This window comes from Salmo salar, chromosome 04 (genome assembly GCF_965601325.2).
Source record: "Salmo salar chromosome 04, fSalSal1, whole genome shotgun sequence".
Lineage (NCBI taxonomy): Eukaryota > Metazoa > Chordata > Actinopteri > Salmoniformes > Salmonidae > Salmo > Salmo salar.
In genome coordinates this window covers 91,585,293-91,606,016 of record NC_138294.1, presented here as the reverse complement: position 1 = coordinate 91,606,016, position 20,724 = coordinate 91,585,293, and the positions used below count along the sequence as shown (strand labels likewise).

Below are 20,724 nucleotides of genomic sequence, written 5' to 3'. Positions count from 1 at the left end.
CCTCTTCATTGTGTTTACTGTTCGAGGAGTATTGCACTGTTTCTCTAATGTACACACACACACACACACACACACACACACACACACACACACACACACACACACACACACACACACACACACACACACACACACACACACACACACACACACACACACACACACACACACACACACACACACACACACAGGTGCAGTGAAATGCAGGTGTTCTTAGCTCCAGCAGTGCACCCTTTGCTATGAGACTCGAAATTGAGTTCAGGTGCATCCTGTTTCCATTGATCAGCCTTGAGATGTTTCTACAACTTGATTGGAGTCCACCTGTGGTATATTCAATTGATTGGACATGATTTGGAAAGGCACACACCTGTCTATGTAATGTCCCACAGTTGACAGTGCATGTCAGAGCAAAAACCAAGCCATGAGGTCAAAGGAATTGTCTGTTGAGCTCCGAGACAGGATTTTGTAGAGGCACAGATATGGAGAAGGGTACTAAAACATTTCTGCAGCATCGAAGGTCCCCAATAACACAGTGGCCTCCATCAGTCTTAAATGGAAGAAGTTTGGAACCACCAAGACTCTTCCTAGAGCTGGCTGCCCGGCCAAACTGACCAATCAGGGGAGAAGAGGCCTGGTCAGGGAGGTGACCAAGAACCTGATGGTTACTCTGACAGTGCTCCAGAGTTCCTCTGTGGAGATGGGACAACCTTCCAGAAGGACAACCATCTCTGCAGCACTCCACCAATCAGGCCTTTATGGTAGAGTGGCCAGATGGAAGCCACTCCAAATGGCACCTAAAGACTCTCAGACCATGAGAAACAATACTCAGCCAATTGTACACTCAGGGAAGGAGAGAGAGCAATGAGGGAGAGAGAGAGAAAAGAAGGAGAAGAGGCCTGCCTTCAGGGAAGGAGAGAGATCAGTGAGGGAGGGAGAGAGAGAGAAAAGGAGTGGGAGAAGAGGCCTGCCTTCAGGGAAGGAGAGAGATCAGTGAGGGAGGGAGAGAGAAAAGGAGTGGGAGAAGAGACCTGCCTTCAGGGAAGGAGGTAGAGCCGTGAGAGAAAAGCAGGTACACCAGAAAAATGTGAGGGACGGAGAGAAAGAATGAAAAGCAAGGGGGGAGCCTGCGAGGGAGAACAGCAGTCGAGTTTAAGACTAGATGGATGGAGAAAGAGCACGGCGAGAGAAGGAAGAACGAGAGTGAGAGAGAAGCCAAGTGTGAGAGAGGAGGAGAAGGAACGAATGGGTATCCATGTTGCTCTGTGTTGAAGGTGTTACCAGGTCAGCAACTCACCATTGCACCGGCTGTTGTCATGGTGACGTGCCATAGTAACACCGTGGAAACACCATGGTTACCGAAAGAGAGAAGCTGCAATGACTTCAAGAATCTGCAATGACTTCTCCCCCCTCTCTTTTTCCCTCTCTCTCTCCGTCTCTCTCTTCGTCTTTCTTTCTGTCTCTTTTGCTCCCCCCCTTCTCTGTGACTCTCTCTTTATCCGTTTCTTGTTCTCTGTCCCTCTCGCTCACACTCTTATCTTCAATAAAGCTTTATTGGCAGGAAATACATTGTCAAAGCAGAAGAGTATCAGATAACATCAGATGAAATAACACAATCACAAGAGGACATACATGAGAGATAGAGGGAGAGAGGGAGGTAGAGGGAGAGAGGGAGGTAGAGGGAGAGAGGGAGGTAGAGAGAAGGAGAGAGGGAGGTAGAGGGAGAGAGGGAGAGAGGGAGGTAGAGGGAGTAATAGAGGGGGAGAGGGAGGTAGAGGGAGAGAGAGAGGGGGAGAGGGAGGTAGAGGGAGAGATAGAGAGGGAGGTAGAGGGAGAGATAGAGGGAGGTAGAGGGAGAGAGGGAGGTAGAGGGAGAGAGGGAGGGGGAGAAGGAGGTAGAGGGAGAGAGGGAGGTAGAGGGAGAGAGAGGGGGAGATAGAGAGATAGAGGGAGGTAGAGGGGGAGAGAGAGGGAGGTAGAGAGGGAGGTAGAGAGAGGGAGATAGAGGGAGTAATAGAGGGAGGTAGAGGGAGAGAGAGAGGGAGAGATAGAGGGGGAGAGGGAGAGATAGAGGGGGAGAGGTAGGGAGAGAGAGGGGAGATAGAGGGGGAGAGAGAGGGAGGTAGAGGGAGATAGAGGGGGAGAGAGAGGGAGGTAGAGGGAGAGAGGGAGGTAGAGGGAGGTAGAGAGAGGGAGATAAAGGGAGGTAGAGGGAGATAGAGAGGGAGGTAGAGGGAGATAGAGGGGGAGAGAGAGGGAGAGAGAGGGAGATAAAGGGAGGTAGAGGGAGAGAGGGAGATAGAGAGAGGGAGATAGAGAGGGGGAGATAAAGGGAGGTAGAGGGAGAGAGGGAGGTAGAGGGAGAGAGGGAGGTAGAGGGAGATAAAGGGAGGTAGAGGGAGATAAAGGGAGGTAGAGGGAGAGAGGGAGGTAGAGGGAGATAAAGGGAGGTAGAGGGAGATAAAGGGAGGTGGAGGGAGAGAGGGAGAGGGAGGTAGAGGGAGATAAAGGGAGGTAGAGGGAGATAAAGGGAGGTAGAGGGAGAGAGAGGGGGAGGTAGAGGGAGAGAGGGAGGTAGAGAGAGGGAGGTAGAGGGAGGTAGAGGGGGAGATAGAGGGAGATAAAGGGAGATAGAGGGGGAGATAGAGGGAGGTAGAGAGCATATCAGTCAGTCTCTAATGTTCTGTTTTCTTGTTCCAAACCATAATCCCCTAGAATACATCACCACACCACATAGCTTCTAGCTGTTTAGCTCTTTCCATGCATGCCTTGGAGCTCCGGTATCCCTGTCTTAGGAAACAATTCCCAGCATTCCCATCCGCCATCAAACCTGCATAATTCTTACTTGAAACAGTTTTTGTGTGTAATAGACTGAATTACATGGTGTCAACACCTGACTCCAGACTGATCTGTTCTTGCTATTTACCATCTGACCCCAGAATGAGCTGTTCTTGCTATTTACCATCTGACTCCAGACTGATCTGTTCTTGCTATTTACCATCTGACTCCAGACTGATCTGTTCTTGCTATTTACCATCTGACTCCAGACTGATCTGTTCTTGCTATTTACCATCTGACTCCAGACTGAGCTGTTCTTGCTATTTACCATCTGACCCCAGAATGAGCTGTTCTTGCTATTTACCATCTGACTCCAGACTGATCTGTTCTTGCTATTTACCATCTGACTCCAGACTGATCTGTTCTTGCTATTTACCATCTGACTCCAGACTGAGCTGTTCTTGCTATTTACCATCTGACCCCAGAATGAGCTGTTCTTGTTATTTACCATCTGACCCCAGAATGAGCTGTTCTTGCTATTTACCATCTGACTCCAGACTGATCTGTTCTTGCTATTTACCATCTGACTCCAGACTGATCTGTTCTTGCTATTTACCATCTGACTCCAGACTGATCTGTTCTTGCTATTTACCATCTGACTCCAGACTGAGCTGTTCTTGCTATTTACCATCTGACCCCAGAATGAGCTGTTCTTGCTATTTACCACCTGACTCCAGACTGATCTGTTCTTGCTATTTACCATCTGACTCCAGACTGATCTGTTCTTGCTATTTACCATCTGACTCCAGACTGATCTGTTCTTGCAATTAACACCTGACTCCAGACTGATCTGTTCTTAGGGGGGGGAAAAAGTATGTTATTTATCTTTGAGTAGCATAAAGGAACCTACCTGGCTGCAGTAGAGCATCTGTGGAAACATGCTAATAATGCTAATGCTAATGCTAATGCTAATGATACAAATGGGCCTTTTTAGGGGTACCACCACAGTGACAAAGCCGTTAGTTCCTTTAATAAGTTGGCAAAAATGTATCGTTGTACCTTATGGCGGGTACAAATACTGCATGTACCTTTCTTCAATACATTGCTTTTACATTGATATTTTAGTCATTTTGCAGACACTCTGATCCAGAGACACTTACAGTAGTTATGAGACTGAACAGAAACATCAAAACAACATGTAAAGTGTTTCATGAGTTGAAATTAAAGATCCCAGAAATGTTCCATAAACACATTAAGCTTATTTCTCTCAAATGTTGTGCACAAATGTGTTTACATCCCTGTTAGTGAGCATTTCTCCTTTACCAAGATAATCCATCCACTTGACAAGTGTGGCATATCAAGAATCTGATTAAACAGCATGATCATTACACAGGTGTACCTTGTGCTGGGGGACAATAACAGGCCACTCTAAAATTTGCAGTTTTGTCACACAACGTAATAAGGAGTCTGTAATAAAGCCCTTTTGTAGGGAAAAACTAATTCTGATTGGCTGGGCCTTGCTCCCCGGCGGGTCGGCCCGGCTCCCCAGTGGGTTGACCTATGCCCTACCAAGCCCACCCATGTCTGCGCGAATGAATGTATTTAATTGACTCATTTCCTTATATGAACTGTAACTCAGTAAAATCTTTGAAATTGTAGCATCTTTAATATTTTTTGTTTCAGTATATTTTTAGATCGCAAAAACCGTCCGTCATACGTCAGATTTCAACACTGGCCGACGCCATAACTCAGGAGGTTGTCGTCTCTCGAATGAAAGGGGAAAGGGGGGGATACCTAGTCAGTTACACAACTGAATGGATTCATCCCAAAATGTGTATTTTTAATCCGACATATCTGAATCAGAGCCATTGGTTATATTTTTACGATATTCCTACCTGGATAAATGTGTAATTGAATAGACGGTCTAACACATTTCTCCTATTTGTTTAAGTCTTCAGTCCAGGGTGCATTTCATGGCTGTTGTGAATGTCAGACTACACTCTGTGAGGCAGGTTGAAAATGTTACAAAAAAAAAATATATATATATATATATATATTATTGTCTTTTTTTAATTTAACCTTTATTTAAACTAGGCAAGTTGGTAGAGCATGGTGTTTGCAACGCCAGGGTTGTGGGTTCGATTCCCACGGGGGACCAGCACAGAAAAAAAATGTATGAAATGAAATGTATATATTCACTACTGTAAGTCGCTCTGGATAAGAGCGTCTGCTAAAAAAATGACTAAAATGTCAAATGTAAAAAAATGAGAGAGTGCAGTTTGTTTAGCCCATTTTACAGCTAACTAGCTACTTCACATACGAATATTATCTTTGGTATTATTGTGTGTAGCTAGATACCCAGCCAGCCCATAGAGAGAGCATTGCATTGTGGGACTTTGTAGTCGACTTGAGCTGCAACAGATTTTTTGTTACCAACCTTATTATAATGACAAAATGAAGCATTTTTTTTTATTGTAGTGTTATTTTATTAACAGCTACCAGGATGTTGGTGTCACCTTAATTGAGGAGGACGGGCTCGTGGTAATGACTGGAGCGGAATCAGTGGAACGGTATTAAAACGTTCACCTCCGCTCTGGTCATTATTTGGAGCCCGTCCTCCACTCAGCAGCCTCCTGTGATGAATTAACACTGTAAATTATAGTAATGAGTGGTTTTGGGTGGATTTAAGAAACAATCCGTACATGTGCCCTTCAAGTTAGCGAACATGTACCATGTGAGATTAAATGTGTATCTCTGAAGGTACATTTGCGTATTTTTTTGATATTTTTCTCAATATCATACATTTTATTTAACAAGAGTTTATAAACACCGTCACACAGCCTGGTTACATGTTGATTGGGGTTGTGAGGTTCGCAACGATGTGTGTGTGTGTGTGTGTGATAGAGATTGTATAGTTGTGTGGCGATATTGAAAGTATTAATTTAATCTTTCAAGATCTGCTTGTTGTGATCATATAGCAGTGTGTACTTGTACTGTGTGTGTGTGTGTGTGTGTGTGTGTGTGTGTGTGTGTGTGTGTGTGTGTGTGTGTGTGTGTGTGTGTACTTGTACTGTGTGTGTGTGTGTGTACTTGTACTGTGTGTGTGTGTGTACTTGTATTGTGTGTGTGTACTTGTACTGTGTGTGTGTGTGTGTGTGTGTGTGTGTGTGTGTGTGTGTGTGTGTGTTTTGCAGGGCTCTCTCAGGCTATGAGCTATAAACTGATTTGATAACGTGATTTCTTCTCCAATCTGTCTGGTCTGTTGGTGTGGTTAGCTCCTCATCCCCTCTGTGTGTTTCAGATTAACCTGCTCCTCATCCCCTCTGTGTGTTTCAGATTAACCTGCTCCTCATCCCCTCTGTGTGTTTCAGATTAACCTACGTCTCATCCCCTCTGTGTGTTTCAGATTAACCTGCTCCTCATCCCCTCTGTGTGTTTCAGATTAACCTGCTCCTCATCCCCTCTGTGTGTTTCAGATTAACCTGCTCCTCATCCCCTCTGTGTGTTTCAGATTAACCTGCTCCTCATCCCCTCTGTGTGTTTCAGATTAACCTACGTCTCATCCTGGTCAGTGGGAAGACGAAAGAGTTCCTGTTCACCCTCAACGACTCGGCCGCGGACATCGCCAAACACGTTTACGACAACTGGCCAATGGGTGAGTGACACCTCACAGACACACATTACAACTGGCCAATGGGTGAGTGACACCTCACAGACACACATTACAACTGGCCAATGGGTGAGTAACACCTCACAGACACACATTACAACTGGCCAATGGGTGAGTGACACCACACAGACACACATTACAACTGGCCAATGGGTGGGGGACACCTCACAGACACACATTACAACTGGCCAATGGGTGAGTGACACCACACAGACACACATTACAACTGGCCAATGGGTGAGTGACACCACACAGACACACATTACAACTGGCCAATGGGTGAGTGACACCACACAGACACACATTACAACTGGCCAATGGGTGAGTGACACCACACAGACACACATTACAACTGGCCAATGGGTGGGGGACACCTCACAGCAGGGCCAGCTCTATCTTTTTGGGGGCCCTAAACAAGATTTGGTTTGGGGGGGGGGCGTCCATCTTGCGGGTGAAATATTTTTGCGGTCCCCCTCTTGGCTGCGGAGAAGAAAATAAATGAAGTTCATTTCCTGCAATTCTACACATTTTGCCATGGGGTGGAGAGAAAATGTAGCAATTTTAAAACAAATTTCATCGGATTCTACACATTTTGCCATGTTCATATGATATCAATTACTTTTATTAAATGCGTTTTATAAAGCCCCTTATGTCGCTTATGCCCAGGGCCGGCCCTGCCTCACAGACACACATTACAACTGGCCAATGGGTGACCCTTACAGAAAAAACACAGGAATTTCACGTGATCACATGTGATCTTAAGTGAATTTAAGGAGGCGGTGTGGTTTATTCATTTGGTTTATTCATTTATTTCACGAGATCATGTTTTCACATGTTGCTTTTACATGTTGTCTAATGTAGAGAACAGCCAATGGAGAGTTGTTTTTACAATACAGAAAACATGATCTCGTGCAATAAATGTGACAAAATGAGGATGCAAAATTTCTACACGTGATACCAGGAAACTACACTTGATACCAGGAAACTACATGTGATACCAGGAAACTACATGTGATACCAGGAAACTACACTTGATACCAGGAAACTACACTTGATACCAGGAAACTACACTTGATACCAGCAAACTACACGTGATACCTGGAAACTACACTTGATACCAGGAAACTACACTTGATACCAGGAAACTACACTTGATACCAGGAAACTACACTTGATACCAGCAAACTACACGTGATACCAGGAAACTACACTTGATACCAGGAAACTACACTTGATACCAGGAAACTACACGTGATACCTGGAAACTACACTTGATACCAGGAAACTACACTTGATACCAGGAAACTACACTTGATACCAGGAAACTACACTTGATACCAGGAAACTACACAGATACCTTGGAACTACATGTGATACTGGAAAACTACACAGATACCTTGAAACTACACGTGCTACCAGGAAACTACACAGATACCTTGAAACTACACATGCTACCAGGAAACCACATGTGATACCAGGTAACCACACGTGCTACCAGGAAACTACATGTGATACCAAGAAACCACACGTGATACCAGGAAACCACACGTGATACCAGGAAACCACACGTGATACCAGGAAACTACATGTGATACCAGGAAACCACACGTGATACCAGGAAACTACATGTGATACCAGGAAACTACATGTGATACCAGGAAACTACACTTGATACCAGGAAACTACACTTGATACCAGGAAACTACACTTGATACCAGCAAACTACACGTGATACCTGGAAACTACACTTGATACCAGGAAACTACACTTGATACCAGGAAACTACACTTGATACCAGGAAACTACACTTGATACCAGCAAACTACACGTGATACCAGGAAACTACACTTGATACCAGGAAACTACACTTGATACCAGGAAACTACACGTGATACCTGGAAACTACACTTGATACCAGGAAACTACACTTGATACCAGGAAACTACACTTGATACCAGGAAACTACACTTGATACCAGGAAACTACACGTGATACCAGGAAACTACATGTGATACCAGGAAACCACACGTGATACCAGGAAACTACATGTGATACCAGGAAACCACACGTGCTACCAGGAAACTACATGTGATACCAGGAAACCACACGTGATACCAGGAAACTACATGTGATACCAGGAAACTACATGTGATACCAGGAAACTACATGTGATACCAGGAAACCACACGTGCTACCAGGAAACTACATGTGATACCAGGAAACTACACGTGAAAACATTTTGTGCTAGACAAAAACCTCCCGGGAACCATGACACAACGTTCTGAGAATGTCTTCAAATCGTGTTCGGGGACGTCCCTGGAGCAAAACGGTAACTGGACAAAAAAAATGTAATTTGTGATACCTCACAAAGCTGTAGCCTACATGGTGTAGTATTAAAATGACTATCTACTGGACTAGACCACAGTGTGTGTGTCTGGTGCTACAGCTCTCTGAAGAGGGACTGGTGGGAATCTGACATCTTACACCTTAATGAGCTCAAAGATACTGTAGCTATCACTCAAAGGCCCTGGGCCAGAACTCCTCACGGGCCCTGTATCACATCTGTGTGTGTGTGGGTTAGTTTAGGATTCACATATGGTGTCCAGACTCCCTGCCTCTCTCCCTCTATTCCCTCTCCTCCCTCTCCTCTCTCTCCCTCCCCTCTCTTCCCTCCCCAATCTTCCCTCTCCTCTCTTCCCTCTCTTCCCTCCCCTCTCTTCCCTCCCCTCTCTTCCCTCTCCTCTCTTCCCTCTCTTCCCTCCCCTCTCTTCCCTCCCCTCTCTTCCCTCCCTTCCCTCCCCTCTCTTCCCTCCCCTCTCTTCCCTCTCCTCTCTTCCCTCTCTTCCCTCCCCTCTCTTCCCTCCCCTCTCTTCCCTCTCCTCTCTCTCCCTCTTCCCTCTCCTCTCCCCTCTCCTCTCTTCCCTCTCCTCTCTCCCTCTTCTCTATTCCTTCTCTTCCTGTCTCTCTATCTTTCTCTCTCCCATGAGACATAATCACACAGAAAAACTGGGAATACTATAGATGATGGTGACAACGGCGATGATGATGATGATGAGGGTGATCTTCATCTCTCTTTCAGACTGGGAGGAGGAACAGGTTAGCAGTCCTAACATCCTGAGGCTCATCTACCAGGGCCGTTTTCTACATGGAAACGTCACGCTAGGAGGTGAGACCACACACACACACACACACACACACACACACACACACACACACACACACACACACACACACACTCACACTCACACTCACACACTCACACACTCACACACACAGTCACTCAGCTGGAGCAGTGTTGGGAAGCTGGTGTGTTCCCTCCATGTAAGTCTCTGTTCCCCTAGGCTCCTGTCCTGAACAGAGAAACAGAGGACCCTCAGTTCTCAGGACAAGAGAGGAGGGAGGGTAAGAGGGAGAGACAAACTTGCTTTGACTGGACAGGGTGGAGAGGAAAGAGACTGGGCAGGAAAGGGAAGCACTGTGTTTGTGTTTGGGTAGACCTCAGACAGTGTTTACGGGAAGGGAGAGAGAGGGAGGGAGAGGGTTGAAGAGAGGGAGAGGGAGAGTGAAGGAGAGAATGGTCAAACGAGGGAGAGAGGGAAGGAGAGAGTGGTCAAACGAGGGAGAGAGGAAAGGAGAGAGTGGTCAAACGAGGGAGAGAGGGAAGGAGAGAGGGAGGGAGGGAGAGAGGGAAGGAGAGAGTGGTCAAACGAGGGAGAGAGGGAAGGAGAGAGTGGTCAAACGAGGGAGAGAGGGAAGGAGAGAGTGGTCAAACGAGGGAGAGAGGGAAGGAGAGAGTGGTCAAACGGGGGAGAGAGGGAAGGAGAGAGTGGTCAAACGAGGGAGAGAGGGAAGGAGAGAGTGGTCAAACGAGGGAGAGAGGGAAGGAGAGAGTGGTCAAACGAGGGAGAGAGGGAAGGAGAAAGGGAAGGAGAGAGTGGTCTAACGGGGGAGAGAGGGAAGGAGAGAGTGGTCAAACGAGGGAGAGAGGGAAGGAGAGAGTGGTCAAACGAGGGAGAGAGGGAAGGAGAAAGGGAAGGAGAGAGTGGTCTAACGAGGGAGAGAGGGAAGGAGAGAGAGAGGGAAGGAGAGAGTGGTCAAACGAGGGAGAGAGGGAAGGAGAGAGTGGTCAAACGAGGGAGAGAGGGAAGGAGAGAGGGAGGGAGAGAGGGAAGGAGAGAGGGAGGGAGAGAGAGAGGGAAGGAGAGAGGGAGAGAGGGAAGGAGAGAGTGGTCAATCGAGGGAGAGAGGGAAGGAGAGAGGGAAGGAGAGAGTGGTCAATCGAGGGAGAGAGGGAAGGAGAGAGTGGTCAAACGAGGGAGAGAGGGAAGGAGAGAGGGAAGGAGAGAGGGATGGAGGGAGAGAGGGAGGGAGGGAGGGAGAGAGGGAAGGAGAGAGAGAGGGAAGGAGGGAGGGAGGGAGGGAGAGAGGGAAGGAGAGAGAGAGGAGGAGAGAGGAGGGAGGGAGAGAGGGAGGGAGAGAGGGAAGGAGAGAGTGGTCAAACGGGATGTCTTTTGCTGCGCTATGGGAGATACACAGCACGTCTGGATAAATGGGTGGACGGTGTGTGTGTGTGTGTGTGTGTGTGTGTGTGTGTGTGTGTGTGTGTGTGTGTGTGTGTGTGTGTGTGTGTGTGTGTGTGTGTGTGTGTGTGTGCACGGACTGTTACTGTACTATGCCCTCAGTCACAGTCATTTAGATCTTTCATAAACCAGAACACCTGGTCTAGACTTGAACATACACTTCCAAGAAGAGGAGGAATGGAGGGAGGGAGGAACGGGGGAGAGAGAGAGTTTGATAAAGAAAAGCGGTAGGGGGGTGGAGAGGAAGGGAGAGGAGACTGAGGTGCAGATTATTCTGTTGAGAGTTAACGGACAGACTAGAAGCATATGAAAGTTAACGGACAGACTAGAAGCATATGAAAGTTAATGTACTGACCTCGTTTTGTGGGCAGTGTACACATAGTCTGTCTTCTCTTGAGAGCCAGGTCTGCCTACAGCGGCCTTTCTCAATAGCAAGGCTATGCTCACTGAGTCTGTACATAGTCAAAGCTTTCCTTAAGTTTGGATCAGTCACAATGGTCAGGTATTCTGCTGCTGTGTACTCTCCGTTTAGGGCCAAATATCATTCTAGTTTGCTCTGTATTTTTGTAAATTCTTTACAATGTGTTGTTTTGTTTTCTCATGATTTGGTTGGGTCTAATTGTGTTGCTGTCCTGGGACTCTGTGGGGTCTGTTTGTGTTTGTGAACAGAGCCCCAGGACCAGCTTGCTTGGGGGGACTCTTCTCCAGGTTCATCTCTCTGTAGGTGATGGCTTTGTTATGGAAGGTTTGGGAATCGCTTCCTTTTAGGTGGTTGTAGAATTTAACGGCTCTTTTCTGGATTTTGATCATTAGCGGGTATCGTCCTAATTCTGCTCTGCATGCATTATTTGGTCTTTTAGGTTGTACACGGAGCCTTACAGAATTCTGCATCCAGAGTCTCAATTTGATGTTTGTCTCATTTAGTGAATTCTTGGTCGGACCCCAGACCTCACAACCATAAAGGGCAATGGGTTCTATAACTGATTCAAGTATTTTTAGCCAGATCCTAATTGGTTTTTTCAAATTTTATGTTTGATGGCGTAGAATGCCCTTCTTGCCTTGTCTCTCAGATCGATCACAGGCTTGTGGAAGTTACCTGTGGCGCTGATGTTTAGGCCGAGGTATGTATAGTTTTTTGTGTGCTCTAGGGCACCGATGTCTAGATGGAATTTGTATTTTTGGACCTTTTCTGGAACACCGTTATTTTTGTCTTACTAAGATTTACTGTCAGGGCCCAGGTCTGACAGAATCTGTGCAGAAGATCTAGGTGCTGCTGTAGGCCCTCCTTGGTTGGGGACAGAAGCACCAGATCATCAGCAAACAGTAGACATTTGACTTCAGATTCTAGTAGGGTGAGACCAGGTGCTGCAGGCTGTTTTAGTGCCAGCACCAATTCGTTGATATATATGTTGAAGAGGGTGGGGCTTATGCTGCATCCCTGTCTCACCCCCCGGCCCTGTGGAAAGAAATGTGTGTGATTTTTGCCAATTTTAACCGCTCACTTGTTGTTTCTCTCTTTCTTTCTTTCTCTCTTTCTTTCACTCTCTCTCCCTCTCTCTCTCTCTTTCTCTCCCTCTCTCTCTCTCTCTCTCTCTCTCTCTCTTTTTCTCTCTGTGTCTTTCTCTCTCTCTTTCGCTCTCTCCTCTTTCGCTCTCTCTCTCTCTCTCTCTCTCTCTCTCTCTTTCTTTCTCTCTCTCTCTCCCTCTCTGTCTGTCTATCTCTCTCTTTCTCTCTCTCTTTTTCTATCTGTCTTTCTCTCTCTCTATCTCTCTCTCTCTTTCTCTCCCTCTGTCTGTCTGTCTGTCTGTCTGTCTGTCTGTCTGTCTGTCTGTCTGTCTGTCTGTCTGTCTGTCTGTCTGTCTGTCTGTCTGTCTGTCTGTCTGTCTGTCTGTCTGTCTCTCTTTTTCTCTCTGTCTCTGTCTCTCTCTCTCTCTCTCTCTCTCTCTCTTTCTCTCGCTCTTTCTCTCGCTCTCTCTCTCTCTCTCTCGCTCTCTCTCTCTCTCTCTCTCTCTCTCTCTCTCTCTCTCTGTGTATTCTATAATATATTAGCCAGATAACTATGAGGATATATTTGCTTTGTATTAAGTATTTGTCTGTTAACTAACCTTTCTCTCTTCCTCTCCTCCTCCCTCTCTTTATCTGTCCCTCTCTATCTCCTCCCTCCTATCCCTCTCTCTTTCTCTCCCCTCCTCCTCCTCCTCCCCTCCTCTCCTCCCCCCTCTCTCAGCTCTCAAATTACCCTTGGGAAAATCCACAGTGATGCATTTAGTTGCCAGAGAGACATTGCCTGAGCCAAACTCCCAAGGTAACAGGCTTTTCATTCATCTCTCCTGCCAGACTTTCATTCATCCCTTGTTCCTTCCCCTCACTGGTCCCTTACGGGGACTTTCACACGCTAAAACATACTCAGTAATTGTGTCTTTACTCTGATTAAATGTAGTACAGTTACTTCCTTTATGAATGGCCAGTGAGTCACACAATGGAATACATTTAGCCTGTGCTTTGCATCACCATTAGTATTGCCTACTATATACTGCATACTAGTTCCTGTAAGGATGTACCAGGAAGACATTACATCACCATTAGTATTGTTTACAATACACTGCATACTAGTTCCTGTTCCTGTAAGGATGTACCAGGAAGACATTACATCACCATTAGTATTGTTTACAATACACTGCATACTAGTTCCTGTTCCTGTAAGGATGTACCAGGAAGACATTACATCACCATTAGTATTGTTTACAATACACTGCATACTAGTTCCTGTTCCTGTACGGATGTTCCAGGAAGACGTTACATTAGTTAATTTAGATAGACGTATGCAATGATATACTTTAGCAAGACGATTCTCTGTCAGTAGCACCCAGTGTTGAGAATGTAAAATGACATGTAATGACATTATTTCTTTGAAATGTGTGTTACTGTGTTACTGTGTTACTGTGTTACTGTTACTGTGTTACTTAGTGTTACTGTCACTGTGTTACTGTGTTACTGTTACTTAGTGTTACTGTGTTACTGTTACTGTGTTACTGTGTTACTGTGTTACTGTGTTACTGTGTTTCTGTTACTGTGTTACTGTGTTACTGTGTTACTGTTACTGTGTTACTGTTACTGTGTTACTGTCACTGTGTTACTGTGTTACTGTTACTGTGTTACTGTGTTACTGTGTTACTGTGTTACTGTTACTTAGTGTTATTGTTACTTAGTGTTACTGTGTTACTGTGTTACTGTTACTTAGTGTTACTGTGTTACTGTTACTTAGTGTTACTGTGTTACTGTTACTGTGTTACTGTTACTTAGTGTTACTGTGTTACTGTGTTACTGTTACTTAGTGTTACTGTGTTACTGTCACTGTGTTACTGTGTTACTGTTACTGTGTTACTGTTACTTAGTGTTACTGTGTTACTGTTACTGTGTTACTGTTACTTAGTGTTACTGTGTTACTGTGTTACTGTTACTTAGTGTTACTGTGTTACTGTTACTGTGTTACTGTGTTACTGTTACTTAGTGTTACTGTGTTACTGTGTTACTGTGTTACTGTGTTACTGTTACTTAGTGTTACTGTGTTACTGTGTTACTGTGTTACTGTGTTACTGTTACTTAGTGTTACTGTGTTACTGTGTTACTGTGTTACTGTGTTACTGTTACTTAGTGTTACTGTGTTACTGTTACTGTGTTACTGTTACTTAGTGTTACTGTGTTACTGTTACTGTGTTACTGTTACTTAGTGTTACTGTGTTACTGTTTACTGTGTTACTGTTACTTAGTGTTACTGTGTTACTGTTACTTAGTGTTACTGTTACTTAGTGTTACTGTGTTACTGTTACTTAGTGTTACTGTTACTTAGTGTTACCGTGTTACTGTTACCGTGTTACTGTGTTACTGTGTTACTGTGTTACTGTTACTTAGTGTTACTGTTACTTAGTGTTACTGTGTTACTGTGTTACTGTGTTACCGTGTTACTGTGTTACTGTGTTACTGTTACTTAGTGTTACTGTGTTACTGTGTTACTGTTACTTAGTGTTACTGTGTTACTGTGTTACTGTTACTTAGTGTTACTGTGTTACTGTTACTTAGTGTTACTGTGTTACTGTTACTGTGTTACTGTGTTACTGTTACTTAGTGTTACTGTGTTACTGTGTTACTGTTACTGTGTTACTGTGTTACTGTTACTGTGTTACTGTGTTACTGTGTTACTGTTACTTAGTGTTACTGTGTTACTGTTACTGTGTTACTGTGTTACTGTGTTACTGTTACTTAGTATTACTGTGTTACTGTTACTGTGTTACTGTGTTACTGTTACTTAGTGTTAAGTGTTGACTCGATTTGTGTTCCTTCTCTGGTCTGACCGTGTGTTGTTGTGTTCCTCCTCAGGTCAGAGAAACAGAGAGAAGACTGGAGAGAGTAACTGCTGTGTCATCCTGTAAATACCCACCTCCCTCCCTCTTTAATCATCCCCCCATCCATCCACCCCCATCACGCCATCCTGGATCCCAACCAACACACTGGCTGTCCTGTCCTGCAGTCTCTCTATCATGCTGCTACACACACACACACACACACACACACACACACACACACACACACACACACACACACACACACACACACACACACACACACACACACAGCCACACACACACACACACACACAGCCACACACACACACACACACAGCCACACACACACACACACACACAGCCCACCCATTTATGCTTTGTATCTCACATAGTGCAGCAAAGCATTGACGTGCCTGATAAAAACACACACGTTCTCCTGTGTGTGGAGAGGTTTCCCCCTCTATCACTTCTGTCCTTAAATCTTCCACTAGTTCATGGATGGATAAACTACTGTTTTTTTTTTTTACCTCACCAAGGTTCCAACCAATGACTGAATAACAAACAAACAACAAACCAACCAACCAACAACCTCGTTGTTGTTTGGCCATAATAACATGTCGTTGACTGTGTTTTGACAGTCAGTCCTTTGCTCCTTCTGTCAGATCGCTCATCCTTCCTGAACTAGGAGGAAGAAAGACAGAATGTCCCTCCTCCATCTTTCCTTTTCTCTCTGAACGAGGGTACTAGGAACAAGGAGGAAGAAAGACAGAATATCCCTCTTCCATCTTTCCTTTTCTCCCTGAACGAGGGTACTAGGAACAAGGAGGAAGAAAGACAGAATATCCCTCTTCCATCTTTCCTTTTCTCTCTGAACGAGGGGAAACAAAGACAGAATATCCATCCCTCCTCTCTTTTCTACGACCAAAGTTTAGGGTGTCAATCAAAAACACCTCTTTTAAACATTGGGTAAAATAATATGTTAATTGTGTTAGATAATCCTCTAAGAAAACCAATAGTCCAAACCTCACGATTCGTTTTAAAAGTTATTGGACTTTTTTTTTACCATAGTAGGATGGTCAGAATTAGGGTGACTAAAATCAACAGAGGCCAGAGAAACAAAAAGGGGTCAGAAATCATGAAAATGCCACAACATGGCGTCAGCTAGGCAAGATGCTGTCTGAGAATGGAAGGCTACCTGACAGGATCACTTTTCCCCTTGAACTCATCTTTTCTTTCCAATCCGCAGGACATAAAACCATATAGAAGCAAGATAGATATCGGTTTTGAGACATGACATGTAGTATTTTCATATTTTAGTGTACGCTTTTCATATTCATTCAAAATTTATCTTTTTTTTTGTTCTTTTTTTTTTTTAAAGATTTTTGACAAAAATGCAAACGAGTCTCTGAAATGCCAACGGAGCACTTGGACGTATACCAAGCTTTTAAATAAAAAATTTAATCTTTTCAAATCTTTTTGACATTTAATTCAGCTCGTGTCACGTCTAATTTCGTTTTTTTTCTCGACCTGTAGAAACAACTTGGTAGACGACAACAACCACAACATTTTAAATCCTCAAAAGTTGTTACCACACTCGGCAGAGTGTTTATTATGGATGGATTAGGCTACGAAATCAGACTTAATAATAATAATAATAATATATATAATGAGCGATTCAGAACATGAATAATCATATTTGTCTTGGTAAAATGTATTTTATAACATAAGGAAGTGAAATTTCATGACCAAAAGCGTGTTAGGACATTCTTCATAGTGTAGTTCTCAGTCTTGAACTCTACGATAAGGTAAAGAAACCAATCTGGAATAAAGTGTTATTTTCTCCTAAATCTCCTTTCTCCCTCCTCTCTTCTTCAGCCATTTTTTTTGCACAACACTGAACCCCCTTAACCTCTGACCCCCCTTAACCTCTGACCCCCATCCCCCCGCCCCCTTAACCTCTGACCCCCCATCCCCCCGCCCCCGCCCCCTTAACCTCTGACCCCCCCCACCACCCCCTTAACCTCTGACCCCCATCCCCACCACCCCCTTAACCTCTGACCCCCACCCCCCCGCCACCTTAACCTCTGACCCCCCCCACCACCTATTCCCCCCCACCCACCACATCGAAGACCTGTAAAAAGAAAATGTTATTCTATTTTATATTTTTCCAATGGGAATAATATAAAAAATATATATATATAAAAATAAGTTACCATATGTGTAGAATATATTTAATATGAATGTTATATTGAACAAGTTGAGGCCTATAGATCCAGTATCTTAGAGTCTGTGTGTACACCACGGTTAGCTAGCTAGCTTTCTAGACAATGGATAAAACCGTTACCTTGGTGACAAGGTCTGCGTCCCGCCCCCCCCCCTCCCCTCCGATTGGCTCCCGTTTTCCATATATAGTGCACTACTTTCGACCGTGGCCCATAGAACCTGTGATAGGCTAGCGTCCTGTCCAATGGGTGTACTTGTACATCAAGCTACCTCACGCTCCTGTCTTATGGGTTTTTCTAGCTCAGACAAGGCTACTTACTGACATAGGGCCGGGGTCCAAAGTAGTGCACTATTTAGGGGAAATAAGGTGCCAATTTAGGACGCAGACAACATATTGTACTTTATTAAGCAGCAGAACAGAACCATCCTCATAATCATTAACCTACAGAACTATTGTAAAACATGTTATAATTCTCTTTTTACTTTCTGTTTTTTATTTATTTAAAATGTCGTTTTTTTTTTTTCAACTGTTCATATAGTTTAATATAATCCTTATTTTTATTGTTGTTGCTTTCTTGCAGCACTAGGTCTGAAAGGATACAATCCCAAACTGTATCATATTTCCCTGCCTAGTGCACTACTTTTGACCAGGACCCATATGGCTCTGGTCAAAAGTAGTGCACTTTGTAGGTGAATAGGATGCGATTTAGGACGTAGCCCAAAGAGTATAGTACCTCTTGCTCAGTGATCAGGGTTTCAAGCTGTACAGTGATAATATTAAAAAGCATTTTTTTTTTCTCAAACAGATTGTAAATAACAGTCATTTAATGCTTCTTCTCTCTTAAACTCTCTTCTTAACTTCACATGGAATACATCCATATTTGAAACAAATAAAGATTATTGAAAGTGCATCCAGTTTGATTGATTGATTAAAAAAAAAATGTATTTTATCATTAAAAGTACAAGGTTTCTCCAGCCGGCGACAACGGTACATCACAGGAGGTTAGTGGACGGGCTCGTGGTAATGGCTGGAGCGGAGTGGGTGGAATGGTATCAAATGCATTAAACACATGGTTTTGATGCCGTTCCATCTGCTCCGTTCCAGACTTTATTATGAGCTGTCCTCCCCTCAGCAGGCTCCACTGCACTACAAAATGATGGAGGTTGAAAACACGATAACATACTCCATTTAAAAACAGCAACAGTTTCCTCATTTAGAAGTATAACAGCAGAACAGAGGTCCCTGTTTAATAAGGGTCACCTCGAGAGAGAGAGAAACTCTAATCACACCGATATGCAATTTCTCTGATATTTTTTACGAGACACCTTAGAGCTGTTCTCTGAAGACAGTTTTCAGGTAGCTTGGTGACCCATTCAGGTATCTTGGTAGCTTGGTAACCCATTCAGGTAGCTTGGTGACCCATTCAGGTAGCTTGGTGACCCATTCAGGTATCTTGGTAGCTTGGTAACCCATTCAGGTAGCTTAGTGACCCATTCAGGTAGCTTGGTGACCCATTCAGGTAGCTTGGTGACCCATTCAGGTAGCTTGGTAACCCATTCAGGTAGCTTAGTGACCCATTCAGGTAGCTTGGTGACCCATTCAGGTAGCTTGGTAACCCATTCAGGTAGCTTGGTGACCCATTCAGGTATCTTGGTAGCTTGGTAACCCATTCAGGTAGCTTGGTGACCCATTCAGGTAGCTTGGTGACCCATTCAGGTATCTTGGTAGCTTGGTAACCCATTCAGGTAGCTTAGTGACCCATTCAGGTAGCTTGGTGACCCATTCAGGTAGCTTGGTGACCCATTCAGGTAGCTTGGTAACCCATTCAGGTAGCTTAGTGACCCATTCAGGTAGCTTGGTGACCCATTCAGGTAGCTTGGTAACCCATTCAGGTAGCTTAGTGACCCATTCAGGTAGCTTGGTGACCCATTCAGGTAGCTTGGTGACCCATTCAGGTAGCTTGGTGACCCATTCAGGTAGCTTGGTAACCCATTCAGGTAGCTTGTACCAAGAGTCACATGTATAACCACATTGACACTACACAAGGGCCCATGCCAGTGTCAGTGACGTTTGTCTATCCAGGAATCTAGACTTCCTAGCCAGAAGGCCTACCTCACATCCCAGGTAGCTGACAGTATCTTTGGCAGTAACCACTGTGTCTCCCACCTTGACATAAAAAAAAAACCAGGGGATCTTCCAAGTTTGATCTTGGATCCAAACAGGATTGATTCAGTTTCACCCAGGTGGAAGGACAGCTTATTTTCCCCCGATAGTCATGTACTAACATTTTAGAAAATCTGCGCACTTTTTCAACCAACTGCATTGTGGGACGCAAAAAGAGCAGAATCATCGGTGTAGACAAACAGGAACATGAACAGGCTGCTTTGAAGTAATCGATGTACAACAGGAAGAGGATGGGGCCCATGTACGCTTCCTTGTGGGGATCTCACAGGTAGAGAAAGCCTGTCCACATCCACCGTTTGATTATAGCTCGTGAGATAGTATTTGACCCACCCCAGATGACTGAGGTGTTAAAACACAGGGCTTGTGGTTTGAACAGAAAGATGTATTACTTTACTGCAAAAGGGGTAGACAATCCGTCTTCCTGGAGTGTCGCAGGTCCTGCAGGATTTCGTTCCAACAAGTCACCACACCTGACTAATTGATCGGATCAGTGTTTGTCTAAATTGAACACAGCTGGTCTTCTAGGTTTGATTAATCAAAAAAACATAAAGTGTTTTTTGATTCGGCACTCCGAGGATCAGGGTTGCCTGGTTACCCTTTAGTCTGCCGTGTCGAAAGCCTTTTGGAGATCTAGAATAGGCATTCCAGAACATTCCCCCACCAGTCCACCTCTTTCCTTATGTGGTCAGTTAGGTGGAGTAGGTGTCTGTGGAGTGGAGGACTTCTGTGATCATTACTCCTTACACAGAAAGTACATTGTGCCTTGTTACTTACACACACACACACATCACAAACACACACACACACACACACACACGCACACACACACGCACACACACACACACACACACACACACACACACACACACACACACACACACACACACACACACACAGCCCTCTGTTCTCCTGTAGTGCCACTTGGGGAGCGGACAGACAGAGAGACAG

The 20,724-nt window shown here is 44.7% G+C and overlaps 1 protein-coding gene across 1 annotated transcript in view; it reads left to right on the top strand.

Annotated features, from left to right (window-relative positions):
• Window positions 1–18,502, top strand: part of LOC106604009 (ubiquitin-like protein 3) — a 44,307-nt gene extending 25,805 nt beyond the window's left edge. The window contains exons 2-5 of the mRNA XM_014198338.3: window positions 6,322–6,430; window positions 9,525–9,611; window positions 13,253–13,330; window positions 15,403–18,502. Of these exons, the coding sequence (XP_014053813.1) occupies window positions 6,322–6,430; window positions 9,525–9,611; window positions 13,253–13,330; window positions 15,403–15,455 (327 nt within the window). The 3' untranslated portion in view covers window positions 15,456–18,502. The remainder of the gene's footprint in view (window positions 1–6,321; window positions 6,431–9,524; window positions 9,612–13,252; window positions 13,331–15,402) is intronic.
• The last annotated feature ends 2,222 nt before the right edge of the window (window positions 18,503–20,724 follow it).